The sequence below is a fragment of the Xenopus laevis genome, chromosome 9_10L (assembly GCF_017654675.1).
Source record: "Xenopus laevis strain J_2021 chromosome 9_10L, Xenopus_laevis_v10.1, whole genome shotgun sequence".
Classification (NCBI taxonomy): domain Eukaryota; kingdom Metazoa; phylum Chordata; class Amphibia; order Anura; family Pipidae; genus Xenopus; species Xenopus laevis.
The window spans coordinates 76,431,578-76,450,616 of NC_054387.1; the positions used below are offsets into that span (position 1 = coordinate 76,431,578).

The 19,039-nt window shown below is 37.1% G+C and overlaps 1 protein-coding gene across 3 annotated transcripts in view; it reads left to right on the forward strand.

Moving 5' to 3' along the window:
- Positions 1–16,944, forward strand: part of itga6.L (integrin subunit alpha 6 L homeolog) — a 68,139-nt gene extending 51,195 nt beyond the window's left edge. For 2 of the 3 annotated variants that reach the window (XM_018235909.2, XM_018235907.2), the window contains exons 11-25: positions 1,321–1,382; positions 2,194–2,354; positions 3,703–3,849; positions 5,240–5,355; positions 5,445–5,634; positions 5,731–5,814; positions 6,494–6,573; positions 6,657–6,734; positions 7,450–7,552; positions 7,935–8,108; positions 9,082–9,183; positions 9,633–9,743; positions 9,840–9,938; positions 10,721–10,846; positions 14,776–16,944. In XM_018235909.2, the coding sequence (XP_018091398.1) occupies positions 1,321–1,382; positions 2,194–2,354; positions 3,703–3,849; positions 5,240–5,355; positions 5,445–5,634; positions 5,731–5,814; positions 6,494–6,573; positions 6,657–6,734; positions 7,450–7,552; positions 7,935–8,108; positions 9,082–9,183; positions 9,633–9,743; positions 9,840–9,938; positions 10,721–10,846; positions 14,776–14,937 (1,795 nt within the window). In that variant the 3' untranslated portion in view covers positions 14,938–16,944. Of the gene's footprint in view, positions 1–1,320; positions 1,383–2,193; positions 2,355–3,702; positions 3,850–5,239; positions 5,356–5,444; positions 5,635–5,730; positions 5,815–6,493; positions 6,574–6,656; positions 6,735–7,449; positions 7,553–7,934; positions 8,109–9,081; positions 9,184–9,632; positions 9,744–9,839; positions 9,939–10,720; positions 10,847–11,805; positions 11,938–14,775 lie in introns of all 3 variants that reach the window. The other variant, XM_018235908.2, reaches the window with a different exon arrangement.
- Positions 16,945–19,039: the final 2,095 nt, after the last annotated feature.

Sequence of the window (19,039 nt, forward strand, 5' to 3'; positions counted from 1 at the left end):
ATTGATTGAGCATAATTGATCTGCCAGCTGCCCCTGTGTGATCTAGAAATTAGTTGCTCCAAATGCATTCAGCAGTTCATATAGATAAATTTTCATATTGGTGGCCAGCATGACTCCCTGTCCAGTCATTGCGAACTGCATATAAAAATGTATTAACCTACTTTTTCCATAAACGATTCACTGTATTCCCAATAGGGATGCACCAAATCCAGGATTCATTTAGAATCCTTCTGACTGGCCGAACCGAATCCGAAACCTAACTTGCATATGAAAATTAGAGGCAGGGAGGTAAATCGCGTGACTTTTTGTCACAAAACAAGGAAGTAAAAAATGTTTTCCCATTCCCACCCCTAATTTGCATATGCAAATTAGGATTTGGATTCGGTTTGTTATTTGGCCGAATCTTTCACAAAGGATTCGGTGTTCGCTGAATCCAAAATAGTGGATTCAGTGCATCCCTAATTGCCAAATGCTAAATAAAAAGCTTTAAACAAATGTATTCATATTTTAAACATTAGATAACAGCCTGGAATGAGCTAAAAAACAGATTTGGGGCTGGATGATAACTGACTTCTATAATGGTTATAACAAGGTAGATATTATAGGTGGATAGTATAGCTAGGGATACTTAACACTAAGGGGCACATTTACAAAGCTCGAGTGAAGGATTCGAATAAAAAAAACTTCGAATTTCGAAGTGTTTTTTTGGCTACTTTGACCATCGAATGGGCTAGTTCGACCTTCGACTACGACTTCGACTACGAATCGAACGATTCGAACTAAAAATCGTTCGACTATTCGATCGTTCGATAATCGAAGTACTGTCTCTTTAAGAAAAACTTCGACCCCCTAGTTCGGCAGCTAAAAGCTACCGAACTCAATGTTAGCCTATGGGGAAGGTCCCCATAGGCTTGCCTATGTATTTTTGATCGAAGGATATTCGTTCGATCATTGTATTAAAATCCTTCGAATCGTTCGATTCGAAGGATTTAATCGTTCGATCGAACGAATAATCCTTCGATCGTTCGATCGAAGTATTAGCGCTAAATCGTTCGACTTCGATATTCGAAGTCGAACGATTTTAGTTCCTAGTCGAATATCGAGGGTTAATTAACCCTCGATATTCGACCCTTAGTAAATCTGCCCCTAAATGTAAAAGACATATTCAGTTCCATAGATCACAACTGCATTTTATTAGATGTTTTCCAAGTGCACTGGAAGTAACATGAAGACATCTACCAATGTATTATAATCCAAAACAGCCAATCACCCTTATCTTTGCAACGTTTAATGCTTATAAATATTATTCTATAATTTCAGTTTGGACGTAGAAGCTTGTTTTGAATACACTGCAAATCCTAAAAGCTACAATCCAGTTCTAAGTAAGTGCAACATTTGGTGTCTTGTGGCCAGTAGTTACTTACAGGCAGTGCTTTGAATGCAGGGATGAAAGGTAAATAAAAAATGGTCTAACTAGAAAGGTAAGAATAACAAGTAAATGAAGAAGCTTCACAGTTACACTAAGGACAATGTCACACGTGGAGGCCCATTTATCACAGTCCGAATTTATCTCAATATTTTCTGAAAACTACTCTGACCAAATCCGCACGGTTCTTTCTTCTTATTTATCAATACACTTTACCGAAAATTTCCTGTGCTTTTTAAAAACCTGAAAAAATCGTGAAAAAAACCCAAATCGTTTTATAGTAAAAAAAAAACAAACAAATTTTTCGGTTTTTGGCTTTCGGACTTTAATAAATAACCCCCTTGGTGTTCTCTTTGCTGGCAGAGAAAATGCAGACCTTTGTGCAGGGTAACAAGTAGATGCTGGTTACAGCACTCAAGGGTGGGTAGTTTGTTGTATCACACAACACAAACACACGCTCAAGCACTTCTGGAAAAATCTTCTTGTCAATGTTACTGACAGATAGATTCCATTCAAGTCAATTAAAGGCTGCACAGGGGCATTCGTGTGATTCTTCACCAGCAAATGCCCTGTGTGCCAACATCTTCAGATGTACCTTGTACCTGTAAGGCAATGTGTTGGTATCCTGGCCCATAGTTTTAGGTATGCTATATACAGTATACTTTGGGCTGATATCGTTATAGTGTTGAATAATGCATTAGGAGGGACTTAACTCTTTATATTGCACACAGAATCCTTTACCAACCAAGTTCTCATTTTTTTCTTAGCCCTGAACTACACATTTGAACTTGAAACTGACAGGCGACAATTGCACAAGCCATTAAGGATGAACTTTAAAGAACTTCCCCAGGAAAGCAAATTGTCAAAAACCATTGAACTTAGAGGTCAGAATCAAAGAGGATGTGTCACAACAGCACTTCAGCTTCTGGTAAACAGTTTAGATCTTTATTTTGGGCACACACATTTAACTCCCCAAGTACTGGAATTATACACTGTGTTGATGAATTAGACAATGTTCAACCAGAGAACAGTGTTACTAACATTATTATCACAATTACTCATTGGAAATTTAAAAATGGGACGGTTTTGGCTATGTCCCTTTATCAGCATTGTCCTTTTGTCCCCTTATGTGTAATCCTATTTTCCTACAGTATTGTTGGGAAATATGCACTTACTGCCAGCAACTTTTTTAGTTCAAGCAACCATATGAGGACAAAATATAGTCCATGCCTCCTTCACTCATACTGTACATGGAAACATTGCTGTTTTAGCCATAGTTCCAAATATATATAAAATAACAGATACATATTCGCTCCAGATATCACCAAATGTACATTGGGTTTCTAGGAGTATATAGAAGGGCAAATAGGTGTGCTTTTCAAATTTTAGTTAAGAGGCCTTTAGACTGAGCCAAAACATCCACTGTTCTGGCTCCGAAAGTGCCCCCCCCCCAGTTTGGGAACCACTGAATCTGTTATAACTATGTTTCTTTATGATTCATCTTTCCAGTCAGAATTTGAATTTGAGTCACATACCTACCAAAGTCCCTTGTTGAGACCAATGTTCCCCTGGCAGTAACACCAGTGACATGGACAGATTATAATGTATTTCATGGTTGCACAGGGGTGCACCATTGGGGGGGGCACCAATAAGAGCACTGTATGGATCAGCTAAAATATGGGTGGGCTTCCCAGAAGTAGGCAGGGTATTGGCGTATTAGGGCAGGGGTTGGGTGGGTCTAGTTTGGTTGGAGGTGTGACCAGGTCAATCTCATGGTAGATTATGGTAACCCCGGTTGCAGTTAAGAGACTATGCATAAGTAGTTACTTTGTCCTGTAACCCAAAGCCACCAAACAGCAATTAGCTCTAATTATAGCAGTTGTTATGAAAATATTATCCTTGCTGAGACAGAATTATGAAAATAAAGCTCTACCTATTTTTTAAGAGTTGCTAGACTGGGAATGTGTTTGGGCAAACTGTCTGTTTGTGTATGTGTGGGTGTGTGTGTGTGTGTGTGTGTGGGCATAGCTGTCTGTTTTGTGTGTTTGGGGCATAGCTGTCTGTTTTGTGTGTGTGTGGGCATAGCTGTCTGTTTTGTGTGTGTGGGCATAGCTGTCTATTTTGTGTGTGTGTCACAAGTTATTTATACAGAACAAGCCAGCAAGCAAGTAATGTCAGTACAATAATGACATAACTGCCATTATACTTACAAATGACCAATTAAACATAATTCCAAATGGCCAATTAAACATAATTCCCATAAATTTTCATTTCAGGAAAGTATTAGAGACAAGCTACACCCCTTTGCCGTGTCTGTTAGTGCAGACATAAAAAGTGTGAGTCGGAAGAAGAGACAAAGTAGTCCACTCCCAGAACTTATGCCAATCCTGAATTCTAATGAGCCTAAGACTGCTACCGCCAATGTAAGTATTCTTGCTCTGAAGACAGTGCTGGGCCAAATGTGAGGTGTGCCCATGGCACTGCACCTCCCTTAATCACCCCTCCCTCTCACAGTGAAGAAAGGGTGGGCAGAGTTTGGGGGAGGTGGATTGGAAACGGTGATGCAATATGCAATATGAATGGGGCCAGAACTATGGGTAGGCAGGTAGCTGAGGAACATATCCAGTGCCTTAGTACTGTGCCTCTTCTGCCTACACTTAGTTCTAGCCCATTACCTATGTCAGTATTGATCTGTGCAAGAAAATATTTCATATTGAAATGTAATATGTATTAGATCAGGGTTTGTTAAGCTTTGTCTCTGAAGGGCTCATTTACTAAGTGCAGGGCATGATGCCAAGTGCAAAAAATGGACCCAATCCAACATGCTACTTGCATCCTGCTTTGCACCTAGGAAGCAGTTTTACAATGGAAAATGAGTAGTAGAGGGCCTAAAAGGAAATGTATTCAATACAAATAAGAATTGCAATAGAATGGAACTAAACAGTAAATCTTTTTTTGGGCAGTGCCAATGTTCCCACAAATGTGTGTGCTCTTGAGGCCAACACACCCAACAAATTGTGGTGTGCACAAAGAATTTTGTGTGAAAACACAACATTTTGTATTAATTCTGACCTGAGCCTATGACTAAGTGTCTTAGACACGAAACATGTCAGGCATGAGTTGTTTATACAAATAAAATTTCTATTTTTACTCCATGTGTGACCTATTTGAGTGCCTTGCTCCAACATTTTGCTTTCCTACACAATTTTAAAGGACATGTCAGCTCAAAAAAATACATAATATATTTTCTATGGTTTTTAAATGATTTGTATTGCTATTGAAATCAGTGTTTGTTTGTCCCTTCCTATTCTCGGCTCTGGTGGTTCTGGCATTTGAAACAATGTAAGACAAGCCTAGAGATTTTCTTGCTGGAGGAGACTGGCTTTTGCAACATTGTCTAAAATGTAATAGCGTTTACATGTATAGCAATTACATGTAGAAACAACTTTTAAGCATTAATACGTTTAATAAATTCATATTGGAAAGTTGCTTATAATTGTATTTTCTTTTATTGGCTTGACATGTCCTTTAAAACAATAGTTTAAAATGTGCGCACAAAATAATTTTTTTTATGTGTGCACATAACCAAGAAGGAATTAGAGGGAACATTGGGCGGTGCCCCTGAGAACCAGTTAGCATTTTTAGCCGAAGACTGAAAATGAAGAAAAGGAAGGGTAAATATTTTAAAAAAACAAAACAATACAAAATAAATAAATTTACTAAAAAATAATATTTAGAATAGACCCATCTCTAACATGCTAACAGTGTATGCAAATGTGAACTTTTTTACCGATGCACCTTCATTTTCCCTAGGTCCCGTTTCTGAAGGAAGGATGCGGGGAGGATAACATCTGCAATAGCAACATGCAACTGAAATACAAGTTTTTAACCAGAGAAGGAAGCCAAGATTCGTTCACAGAATTAAAGAAGTAAGAAAAAACTTTCAGTTTGTACTTCCTTCTAGTAGAAACAGGTTTTTTTTTATAATTCATTGATATTTTTTCCTTCAATGACACAGAGAGAATGGTATTCCAGTGTTAGCTCTGAAAAACCAGAAAGAAATTGCTTTAGAGATCACTGTCACTAACAAACCGTCTGATCCAGCAAATCCAAAAATGGATGGCGATGATGCCCACGAAGCGCAGCTTACTGCAGAACTTCCCAGCTCTTTATCCTATTCTAGATATCAAGAGCTGAATCCTCAACTGGTATGTAACCAATAAGGAAAGTCATTGAGTGGTGTGTTTGTTTATTACTTGAGTAATGTTGATATTCTCTTTTCTTCTCTGTTTTTGTGAACACAGGATAAAACTTTACCTTGTGCATCAAACCCCAATGGCTCAGTGGTGTTCTGTGAACTTGGAAACCCCTTTAAACGGAATGCCAATGTAAGTCTTACAGAACCGCCTTGTTGAAGAAGTGCCATCAACCACCAAATGTTCCTTCCAGATAAAATGCTACACTTTTTGACTGATGAAATTATTTTCGATATTTCCAGACATATATATATATATATATATATATATATATATATATATATATATATATATATATATATATATACATATATAGTAACTAAAGAAAAAACCGCACCAAACAGGTCTTAGCATAGTGTCAAAAAGGAGCAAAATTTGTTATCGACGTTTTGGCTCTGTAGATCGAGCCGTCTTCAGGAATATTCCTGAAGACGGCTCGATCTACAGAGCCGAAACGTCGATAATAAATTTTGCTCCTTTTTGACACTATGCTGAGACCTGTTTGGTGCGGTTTTTTTCTTTAGTTACAACATGATTTGTATAAACCAGCACACAGGCATTAACGTTTTTGCTTGCCGTGTGCACCAGTTCGAAGTTTTATATATATATATATATATATATATATATATATATATATATATATATATATATATATATATATATATATACACACACACATAGTTATGATTGGGGATATGCTTCTTATATGCTTGGAAGCCATGAAGATGATAAGATAATAGGATTGTTGGCAAAACACATTATACTAATGCCCTGTAATTGTGTTTTTTTTTCATCTATTGCATCTTTACAGGTGACTTTCTATCTGATCCTGAGCACAAATGAGATATCAGTTGATACTACTGAGCTGAATATTGACCTTAATTTGAAAACGTATGTTTTTTTTTACATTTTATATTCCAAATTTCTGAGGTTACTTTTTTAAAAATGTATTTACATTAGGTTATCTATTACAGAACAAGTTCCCAAGCCAACTTGGACCCTGTGGTTGCAAAGGCCAGAGTGGTGGTGGAGTTGTTGCTTTCTGTCTCTGGGTAAGTCTTTGAATTACTGTCCTTCCCTTCATATATCTGCTTACCTACAGTTTCTCACTTTAATTTGTAGCCATGAGCCACGTTCATATGTAAAAAGAGTCACGGAGCAACGCATGCATGAAATAGTTCCAGGGGGTGCCAAATAAGGGCTGTGAATGGCTATTTAGTAGCCCCATATGTGGACCGGCAACCTACAGGTCTCCATAAACCTGGTTTTTATGCACCAAAATTGCCTCCAAGGCAAGAATCCAAAAATAAGCACCTTTGAGGCCACTGGGAGTAACATCCAGAGGGTTGGTAAGCAGCATATTGCTTCTGAGCCAATGGTTAGGGAACACTGCTCTAAGGCAAACAAAACTGTACTGGTCATGAATAAATTGCGCTGTTGTATTGTACAGTATATTGATTGTATGTATAAATTGGTCTTACTCTGTCTGCACACTCATAATAGTCATGGTACAGGGGAACATGTTCGTAAATATTCACAATCAGCATAAGGGCATCAGTTTTCCTATTTGCTGGTCCTGTGTTCCTTTGTTACAGAACTGGCTTATAGCATTACAGTGGACTCTATCAGTCAGAAGTTTAACTGCAGCTAAAGAACAATCCATATGGGACCTAGAATGTAATATGCACATGTAATAGTTCATTTAATGACAAGACAATAAAAACTTGAAATATATCTTCTGTAAATCATTTTTTTTTTATCTTTCAGAGTTGCCAAACCTTCCCAAGTGTACTTTGGGGGCAATGTTGTTGGCGAAAGCGCCATGAAGTCAGAAGAGGAAATTGGAAACTTAATAGAGTTTGATTTCCGAGTAAGTACTGTGTAAAATCATGTCAAAATGTCGTGCCTTAAGCTCCCTCTGTTTGGAGAAATACAATTACTTTTAGTTCACATTGTGAACGGTATTCATTAAAGGGATCCTGTCATCGGAAAACATGTTTTTTTTCAAAACTCATCAGTTAATAACTCCAGCAGAATTCTGCACTGAAATCCATTTCTCAAAAGAGCAAACAGATTTTTTTATATTCAATTTTGAAATCTGACATGGGGCTAGACATTTTGTCAATTTCCCAGCGTTGTCACAATAATTCATTCAAATAATTATTTCAAACAATTTATCAAGACAGAATCAAAAAAAGTTACACACATTTGCATTTTCTGTACCTAATTACTTGTTTTTGTGTTCATTTCAGGTAACGAATTTTGGAAGGCCTCTTAAAGCACTTGGTACTACTTTCCTGAATATTCAGTGGCCAAAAGAAATCCACAATGGCAAATGGTTGCTTTACTTGGTGAAAATTGAATCAGAGGGGCTTGACAAAATTGAGTGTCAGCCTGCTGGGGAAATAAATAAACTGAAATTGCTGGTAAGGTGTTAATTAAGTAGCTATGCTGGATAAAAACAATGAGTACTTTGGTTTTTATTTGCATCTACAGCTGCTTTGTCAAATTCACAATACTACAAATGCTGAATGCTATCAAGGTTGCTACTACATACATACAGCTACATGTTTGATGTATTTTTAACATCCAAAGTATGAAACTGCAGAGGTAGCATGTACTTAAATACTTAGGGGTATATTTATCAAAGAGTGAAGTTAATAGTGAAGTTCCGCCACTAGAGTGAAATTCCGCCACTTCTCATTCATTTCTATGGGGTTTTTAAAGGCGTATTTATCAAAGGGTGAAATTTCACTTTCACCCATTGATAAATACGCCTTTCAACATCCCATATAAATGAATAGAGAGCTGCGGAACTTCACTCTTTGATAAATTTACCCCATAGCTTTATAAATAATAGGTTTACTACCTGTTTGCAGTGTATTCGTTTACTAAATGCTGGTTTACAGTAACTAGCAGCGATAAGTCTAAAGTAATTGGATTTGCGGAGTAATCTTCCAGTTACTGTAGACTTATAATTACTAGATATTGTAAATTATGACCTAAATGCTTCTAGTCAAAACATCATTATTATAGTCTGTAAAAGCATCTGTATATTCTTTGAATGTACCTGGCAGCTGTACAAACATAAATGTTGCCATAAAAAATAAAAAATGCACTTTATCGTTTGACCTCTTTGCATTGTTTGTGATCATTGTTGATGTCTCTGGTGCATATGCCCATTGTATTAATTAGCACATGTGCAGCAGCTCAGCAGGGACAAAAATGCATTGCTCACCTCCATCCAAGCCTTTACTTCACATTTCGGCTGTTGCAGTTGTTTTGGCTTTAAGGGAACAACATATTTTGCTACCCTTAACCATCTCCGGTTTACCATAGTTCTATTTCTTTTAGAGAAACCAGATGAAAGGTTGTAACTGCTGGATTTTTTTCTGATAGGAATCAGGTAAAACGAGACACAGACGTGAAATTGGAGAAAGCCAAAGTGGAACAAGTGATAAATCGTTTTCTCTGTTTTCTGAGAGGAAGTACATGACATTGGTAAGACGGATTCTCCAATAACAGACATATTATGCACATTGTATCCACACATTTTTTTGCTAGAAAGAGGGCCACAGTAAACAATGACATCTCCAATCTTTTAAGTGCACATACAGTTCAAGAGAGCCTGGAAATGTAGAATCTACATCCTTAGTATGCAGGTACATGTTCTATAATCTGTGGCATATAAGGTGTTGAGGATGTATACAAGGCCACCTCTGTTCAGCTAATTTATGTCCTCAGTGATTACTATACCCCCTAGTCACTCTGAACCTTTTCTATAGCCATGGTAGATGTGATAGTTGTAATTTTCACGTTATTATTATGTTTGATAGTGATCTTAAGCAGTAAAAACGCCTAAAAAACTGGCATTATTTATATGTGGTTATGTATAAGGAAATGTTATATTATTTGATTTTCAACTAATGACTAATCAATGTCGGTTCCAGGATTGCAACAACCAAGCAAAATGTGTGACTATTAAATGTCCTCTCCATGGTATGGACAGTAGTGCAGTCATTAAGGCAAGGTCAAGACTATGGAACAGTACCTTCATAGAGGTATGCATTTAATACTTGTTCCCTGGATGTTAATGTAAATTAAGGCTACTGGATGTTTTGTTTGTTCATGGAATACTTGCTTTTTATTTCCAATAGGAATACTCAAAGATGAATTACCTTGATATCCTTGTGAAGGCTTTCATAAGTGTAGACACAGCAGCACAAAACATTAAATTGGCCAATGAAGGTTACCAGGTAAGGGCTTGTATCTAGTACAGGTATAGGATCCATTATTCGCAAACCAATTATCCAGAAAGCTCTGAACTACTGCAATGCCATTCTGTGCAGCTTTTTACAGCAAAGTCTTAACAAGTCCTAACTTGGCTTTAAGTCTGCCAACCCTTAGCAACCAGCAACCAGCAGCTTGCATCTGTTTGAAAGCAAGCATCTGATTGATTGGTGTGAGTTAATGGAACTGGGCCTAACCTTACCTCTAATCTCAAGGGATACCCTCTTGTTCTCTGAAAACTTCTACTGGTGAATGAAGAAACTTAAATCTATGGTCCACTTTTATATTCACACATTGTAATCACATCCTCTTTAAAATGACTCTGCACCAGTATAAAGTACCTCATTGTGGCCAGCCTTTCTTCCTAAGTGAGATTTTCCATACCCAGTTTGTTTAATTGCTAATTTCTCTATAGTTCTTTAAAGAATCCTTTGTACTGGAAATCAAAACTGTACTGCATACTTTAGACTGAGCCTGTACCGCTATTAACATAATACAATAGCTTTCTGGCCCTTGCTATAGGGAAGTGTCTGAAATATTGTTGAGTCTTCCAGTGAAGTGTAGAAATGCAATTTGAGTTTCTTCATTGCTTTATTTGAATAAATAAAGAACTGAAAACGTTCTAGTATTTAGGGATGCTGTTGCCGCCTACAAAGAATGCATCAGCTAAGACAAACAACGTGGAAGCTTTAACCCATATTTATGAATGTAAATATGCATAGAAGATTCCCTCTATCTTTTTTCACAGGTTCGCGTCACCGTTTTCCCAGAGAAGACAGTTGCTCAATACTCAGGTGTACCTTGGTGGATTATTTTCGTGGCTATCCTTGCTGGTATATTGATGCTTGCACTCTTAGTGTTTTTGCTGTGGAAGGTATGTGCTTATCATTTTACATATGTACTTACATATGTTTATGTTCTCATTGTCTAAAATCAAAAATATACATTACTTAGCTCTGTAAACATTCACAGTAAGATGATGATCTGAAAAAGGCTGAAAGAGTTTTATATCAGGGATAGCCAATGAGATAGTGGGAAGCCTGAGTGGTCCTTACTGATAGAGGGAGCTGCTTTGGGGCTAATATCAAAATGTATATAAATGTAATGTTTGCACACACTTGCAACCCTAATTGTAATTCTGGTAGTGATGTTTGAAATAGGCATGTGTGACATGCAATGGGAGCTTTGAGGGTGACTGTTTAAAATAGTGAGCTTGCAAAGGTGGATGGGATTTGTACTTAGATGGGCAGAGGCTGCTGGGAGTTGTTACTCTGAAGCCACTAGTGAGATGCACAGTTTCTCCCCTAATTAAAATGATTTTCACAACTGGCCCTATTGTCCTAGTATATTATTTCCTGTAGGATTCAGTATCTTTATTAACATGGAACAATACACAATCTGACCCATTAATACCATCAGTCATTTAGTAGGATCATATTTCATTTAATCATAGTGATATATTTTCACTTTTCCTATATCAGTGTTGTCTACTGTTTTGCTTCAACCACCAATCAGCTAATACATCAGTTCACAGGATGGATTGTATAAAATGACAATGTCATAGAATAAAAAGTAAGAGCCCTTGCGCTGGCAGAAGACTATAAAAATATATCTTGAGCTGGGCCCTTCCGCTTTCTATAATCTATAATTCAGACACTGCAATTTTTTGGGGGACCCTGTTTCATTGCTCACAGTGTATACTGTTGTTTAAAGATGCTTTGCAATGCTATAAATATATGTCACCAATGATAACTATTGATTACATATCTCTGTTCACATTTTTCCAATCATCAAAATGCATGCAATTTATCAATTCCCCTTGATTCTTTGTAGTGTGGCTTCTTCAGGAGAGATAAGAAAGATCAATTTGATGCCACATATCACAAGGCTGAGATTCATGCTCAGCCTTCAGACAAAGAGAGGCTAACTTCTGATGCATAATATTGATCAACAATCTGTGATTTGGTAAATGATCGTTTTATTTGCTGGCTGTGGGAAGTGGTTTGCCTGCAAATTCTTCTACTGCACAAATCTCTACTAAATCTTCAGGATTATGTTTCTAACTGGGCTTCTGTCCTTCCTGTCTTTAATAGTAATGGGGAAACACACACTTCTTTAGTCAAGCTAAAGTATTGTTTCAGTTGCTTTAATCGGGTAAACTCAAAGAGCCAGATTCTATACAATTATCATTATGGTAATGGCAGATGCCAGATTGCTCAATACTATTGTTCCTAATTTTTACTGTACACATGGGGTGGATTTCAGATGCACACTTAAGGGGGAAAAAACCCCTAGCAGACCATCCACACCCATTTTAGAATTAAAGGGGTGGTTCACCTTTACAATAACTTTTAGTATGTTATAGAATGGCCAATTGTAAAGAGTTTTTCAATTGGACATCATCATTATTATTTTTTTTTAGTTTCTGAATTATTTGTCATCTTCTTCTGACTCTTTCCAGCTTTTAAATGGGGGTCACTGACTCCATCTAAAAAAAACAAATACGGTGTAAGGCTACACCTTTATTGTTATTGCAACTTTTTATCACCCATCTTTCTATTCAGGCCTCTCCTATTCATAATCCAATCTCGTAAGCTCCCCATAGATGTTTAGATTTTTAAAAGATCAGATCCTGATCGTGAGACCACGATCTTCTCAGAACGATCGTACGAATTTACCATCAACTAAAAAGACCAATTTGCCAGGAAAACAAAGGGGAGCTGCCTGCTTGGCCCTGCAAACATAGATAGATTGCACTGGGACCGACAAAGATTTTTTGACCTGGCCGATCAATTTCCTGACAGATGTCGGCCAAAAATCGTAAGATGTACGATCGTTCGAATACCACTAACCGCACGATAAGAAATCGGTCGTTCGGCAAGAAGAATCATCGCGTCTATGGGGAGCTTTATTCAAATCAATGCATGATTGCTAGGGTAATTATGACCCTTGCAACCAGATTGCTGAGATTGCAAACTGAAGAGCTGATGAATAAAAAACAAAATAACTCAAAAGTCACAAATAATAATAAATGAAAGCCAATTGCAAATTTTATCAGAATATCACTCTCTACATCAGTGATCCCCAACCAGTAGCTCGTGAGCAACATGTTGCTCTCCAACCCCTTCAATGTTGCTCCCAGTTTTCTCAAAGAGGGTGCTTATTTTTAAATTCCAGGCTTGGAGGTTTTGGTTGTATAAAAACCAGGTGCACTGCCAAACAGAGCCTCAATGTAGAATGGCAATCCACATAGGGGCTACCAAATGGCCAATCACAGCATTTATTTGGCACCCCAAGAACATTTTTCATGCTTGTGTTGCTCCCCACCTCCTTTTTCTTCTGAATGTTGCTCACGGGTTCAAAAGGTTGGGGATCCCTGCTCTACATCATACTAACAGTTAACTTAAAGATGAACAACCCCTTTAATATAACGATTTATCTTAGGAACCAGACCAGTATTAGGCTTTTTTACTGAGGACCAGTACTAGGATTTTTTACTAAAGCAAGAGACTGTATGGTAGGTGGTACCCATGGGACTGTAGAACTAATAACTAAAATAATTAATTCCATTTGAATTACATTTATGTAACACCTACCAAACACTAACCTCAAAACAGCTCTTATTTTAACTGTGCCTACAGTGGAATGTGCATGCTTGGCATAATTATGTGTTCTCTCTCTAAATATGAGGTAACTTGGGATTGCATCTGTCTTTACTTCATCTACTCTTTGTTATTACTGGTTATTTTGATATTGGTCATGTCTGCATTAATATGAGACTGTTCCCTTGGCTTTTTGGCTTTAAGACTTAACCAGTATGCTGATTTATTATAATGGTTATGACACACAGTTTTGGATCATCATGTATTAATTCCATTTGTTGTGACGAAATGCCTTATATACCATAGCCTTAATGCGAATGGCACACTTAGGGGCAGATTTATCAAAGGTCAAGATGAATTTTCAAATTAAAAAAATTTGAATTTCGAGCTATTTTTTGTGTACTGTCTCTTTAAAAATTCGACTTCGACCATTCACCATCTGAAAATAATTACATGTACTTAAGAGTAATTGGATAGCGTATGAAGGAGATTTTTTAATGGTAACACATTGTGGCACACCATGATTATGGTAAAAGGGGCATGCAGAAAAGCTATACACACTACACAGGAATTACCAGCATTCTATTGGATCATAAACAACAATGGATGGGCATAACAGAGAGTGTTTCCGTGAAAGTAGTAGTTAGCTAGTTAGCACATGCTACACATATGCAGGCATCTCATTTATATACTTTTTAAAGAGTTCAGCTTGATTAAAAAAGCATATGCAAATTCAATTCTAATAGAAAGAACCTTTGTGATAAGCATCATTTTATAAACTTTACGTCTCCTTTATGTTGCTAGTCAAGCAAACAACTTTTCCAATCAGCTGGTTAAGCACAGGGTTTTAAAATGTCATAAGCTCTGGAATACATAAATAAATATAATTATTTATGAATTATACAATTTATATCGATTTTCACAGAAGTAACATACTTTATCTTTACTCTCCATTAAATTGCATCTTTATCTAAAGTCCTGTATTAACAGTTTCACGTGTTTGCTTGGTGTGGATGTTTTGCTTGCAAAAGCTTCTCTGCACTCTGTTTATTGCTCCTCGCGCATGGATTTGCATCTATCCTTCCAAGTTGACCTTCCCATTGGCTGCAGTTAACACTTTAACCAAAAGTATAAGGGTCTCTCTAAGCCAACACCTTGCAATGCATTTAATAACATATGCCTTTTATTCACTTTCTTGCAGTGTGGATTCTTCAAACGATCCAGGTACGATGACAGTGTCCCACGATACCACGCTGTACGAATTCCCAAAGAAGAACGAGAGTACAAAGATGGAAAATTGCCTAAGAACAGTGAAAAAAAGCAGTGGGTCACAAAATGGAATGAAAATGAGAGCTATTCCTAGAGTTTTCTATTTCCTTCATCTTTTTTTTTTTTTTTTTTTTATGAATTGAATTTCCATGTAAGATAGTCAGAAAGGCTGAAAAATTAGGCTTCTGTTTTAACTGACTTGTATATTGTTACTTATGCCATGGCTATTTCAGTTTGCACTGTATTTTTTAATGGGGACGTAGACTTCAAATCAGACTTGTATTTAAATGGTTGCACCGAACCTTGTTCTACTGGAGAGATCTGTTAGCTTCTGCTGTGGCTGTCACATCAGCAGGGAACGTGGTGAAGCCCTATGATTGCTACTCTGGGAAAGAAAGTGGCCTTCAGATATTTTAGCTGGGTGCTGCCGCTGCAATCAAGAAAGTTTACTACTAAAGACACAGATATACACATCATCCTGTATTGAATTACCCAGAGCCACAACAAGTCTTCCATATACACAGTGTAATCTGCCTTAATGCATAACTATGTGCCAATGTCATGCTAGAAGAAATGTATTGTAATATATTGTACAAAGTCCCCAAGAGATTTATCCAAGGTCTATATATAATCCTTTCACAGCCGAGCTGGTGCCTAGATCTGTCTGTATACATCATTAGGGCACAGCTTTGTGGTGCCTTCGTTGTTATGCATTATCCTATGCAAGATGTTTGTGCCAATCCCAAAAATGTAGGCTTGGTCTTATATATAAACATACACAAACACGCAGTTATAGAATCTTCAATAAGATAGTACCTCATACTTGATGTTAACTAACACTGCATAAACCAAAGCCAGATCCCAAGCATTCCTGATAATAGATGTCATACCTGAGTGTATATATTCACACACACACAAAAACAATGAAGTTGAAAGCAAGCTACCCACCATTAAAGTCCTAAATGCATTTTCATACTTTGTGTTAGTTAAATGTGCAGTAGATCAACAAACTAAATACAGTGCCATTTTATTTAAAGGGAGCTGTAACAGGAAATGAAAATGCCATATATGCAGGGTTTACTTAGCCTGCCTATTTGAAAATTCTGCATTGTTTCTAGATTGCAAAGTAGTTTTATTAGAAATTCAATGTGCTGGTGTTTTGTAGGGCTTTCTGATAACACATACTCAAGACTTCAGAACACAACAGGTCTGGTGGGGACCAGGGCTGTATTAATAGTTACCAGCCGTTTGTCTCCTCACAGACTGGCACATTCCCAGGATAGTCTTTGCACATGCTCTAATTGGAAGAGAGAGGGGTACCATCCCTTCCTCTTAGCTCTGTTGCTGGATTTAGTTCCAACTATCCAGCATCAGGATGAGGAGAGTTTTTTTTTATAAACTTGTTTCAAATAAAGAAATATATATATATATATACATATATATATACTTCATGTGCCTATATATAGGCACCTGAGGGCTGCTAACCTAGGCATGAACCCTTGGGTGGCTATGTATATATAATATTTATATATTGTTTTTAGGCAATAGATTAAAAATGTCTGCAAACACTACTGCTGTGAGTAAACACACTGTAATATAGACTAGGAATTCTACTTCAAAGAAAATCAAGTTTTATATGTACTGGATAACAATAACTGGCATGTCAATATAAGTAGATAACTTTAAAAAAATGTTTTTGTGTTCCTGTCCCTTTAAAACCAACTTTTATATATTGTGTTAGCTGTATATAACGGTGCCTTCATGATATTTATTGATATTTCAATTCTTCTGCCCTTTTTTTTGTTAACGCCAAAGATTTATCTGTGATCTGTTGCTGCTTTTGGGGTTAACATACAAATAATCAAGATGGACAACTGTTAGCAGCTCATCTGTGTAATGCAATATTTCCTTCATGAATGGACAATGAGACACAACTACTGAATTTTTATGTTAAATACTCTGACAATGTGTCTGTTAATCCTGTACCTGATCAAACCCACAGCCTATGTTCTGTATATGTAAATACTAGAGTGTACATTAATATCTTTCTTTTAAAAAGGAACAGAATTTAATTTGAATAAATGTCACATTCTTATGCTGATCTTCTCTCCTGCCTCTGAACCCTTTGTCTCTGCTAAATTGGGCATTTACTTCAGAATGATCAAAACAGCCATTATTGTGGGTATTAAGTGAAAATGATCCCCCCTTATTAATATATCATGTAATAGTCTGAAAGAGATCTGCATTTAAAAATCTCTTTCAATTTCCTTTCAATAATCTGAGAGAATTATCTGAGTGAAAATGTACTTAATGGTTAGCAATTTGGCCTTTACTGATCTGACTGGAAATCTGCATGCAAGGCAGTGACCTGGGACAGGAAGTGGAGCCCACTTCCTGTTTCCTCTCACTGAATTCATGGATATACTACAATCATTGTGGGGAAACAGTAATGGCCAGCTGACCGCTTTTTCTGCTATTTATTTTTAAGTTAATAGACGAACTATATATTAATTCCCAAAAACATTACTTTTAATAAATGTTTAAAATAAAAGTTCTGCACTCATCCATTATCAATATACATATAGGACATTAAGGGGGTTATTTACTAAATCTCACATGTATCTGGTAGTGCTTTTTAGATCAAAAACATTTTTCACAGTAAAAAAAAAACGAATTTTTTGAGATGATATACCCCGATGATACAAAAAGTCAGAATCCGAAAATCCGCCATATCAGACCTGTCAAGGTCATGTATACGTCAATAGGAGATGCCCCTATCCCAACTGGAAGGTATTGTGGTCTGCACTGGGTTTAGACCGATAATTTGATACATTTGGGGTTATCGGGCAAAACCCCCAAAAAAACGAGTGATTTGGGTTTTCGCATGTTATTATCAAGTTTTTTACCGATCCAATTAAATTGAGTTATTTTATTAATAAATAGGACAAAATTGGGGATGGGAGTTTGTTCGAGCTTTTTTTATTGAAACAATGAGAACCCCTAAGACATTTTGTATATTAAGCTACTAAAAAATGCCCTCTCCTTTAAACAGAACAGGCAATAACATAGATAATGGGTGAGTGCAGAGAACAGTATTGGACTAGGCCGGCAGGACACCGACCCAGACCTGCACCCCGGCTGCCCCATAAAGAAATGAACCTTGGGCAGGCCAGGGAATTGGAGGTCTGGAGGGGGCCCCAGGGACTGCCAGGAGAGCCCTTCGTTTGCAGCCCTGGTGTGCCCCTAAGGCTCCAGTCCGACCCTGGCAGAGAATTTTTTTTGTATGAATTTTGAGTTCACAGCCTCCTTACGGTTCAAAATTTACTGGTGAGCACAACTTCCTCTTTTTTTTTTTTGCTATAATCTGTATATTTCTCACAGACTTTACTAATTGACAAAATCAGAGGCCAAGCAAGTCAGTGATGCCATTTTGAGGTGGTCAGTCATAATAAGAGAGTTCTCAGGGAGGGCTGTGTAATGCTCTTGTTCTTTGAAGAAACTACTATTTAGGTTCTGCTTACTAGCGGGATGGTCAGTGTATTTATCTAGAATGGACACACTAAGGGGCCCATTTATTAAACTTCAAATTTATCCAGTCCATGTTTTTAAAGGGGAAAACTCAAGTTTTTCAGGAAGAAAAAAACTTGAATTTTAAGAGATTCATTATACCCCAAATCTGCTAAAAATCTGAATCCAAAAATACTCCAGCTAAAACCTGTCAATGGCAGATGCTGGGGGGGCTACTGGGGCATCTTTGGGGGCAAATATCTTCCCTGCTAAAAGGGCTGGGGTTCTCTTTGGGCTGGTGTAGATGCCCAAAACAATGTACTGTGCTACTTCTTTAGTTAAGCTTTAGTTCTCCTTTAAGAGATAATGTACCCCTAATGAAATTATACAGAATATTAGAGGTCAAAATTCCTTAACTTTCACTTTAGCTGATTTCTAATTTCCTTTTGTTTTACACCACAAGTTTATTATTCCGTATTTTATTCATCTGCTAACATTTCAGGCAACACACGCATATAGCTGACCAAATATTGTCCTTCATAACCAAATACCCTTTTGAAAAGGCCTCAGCCTTTCTGCTGCATCAATTGAGATTGTACTGTAAATAAATGTGGCAGCTGGCAGGAATAAATAAAATGGATGTCACTGCTTAAATTTAGGATGTTGAACTTTTGCCATCCAGCTATTTT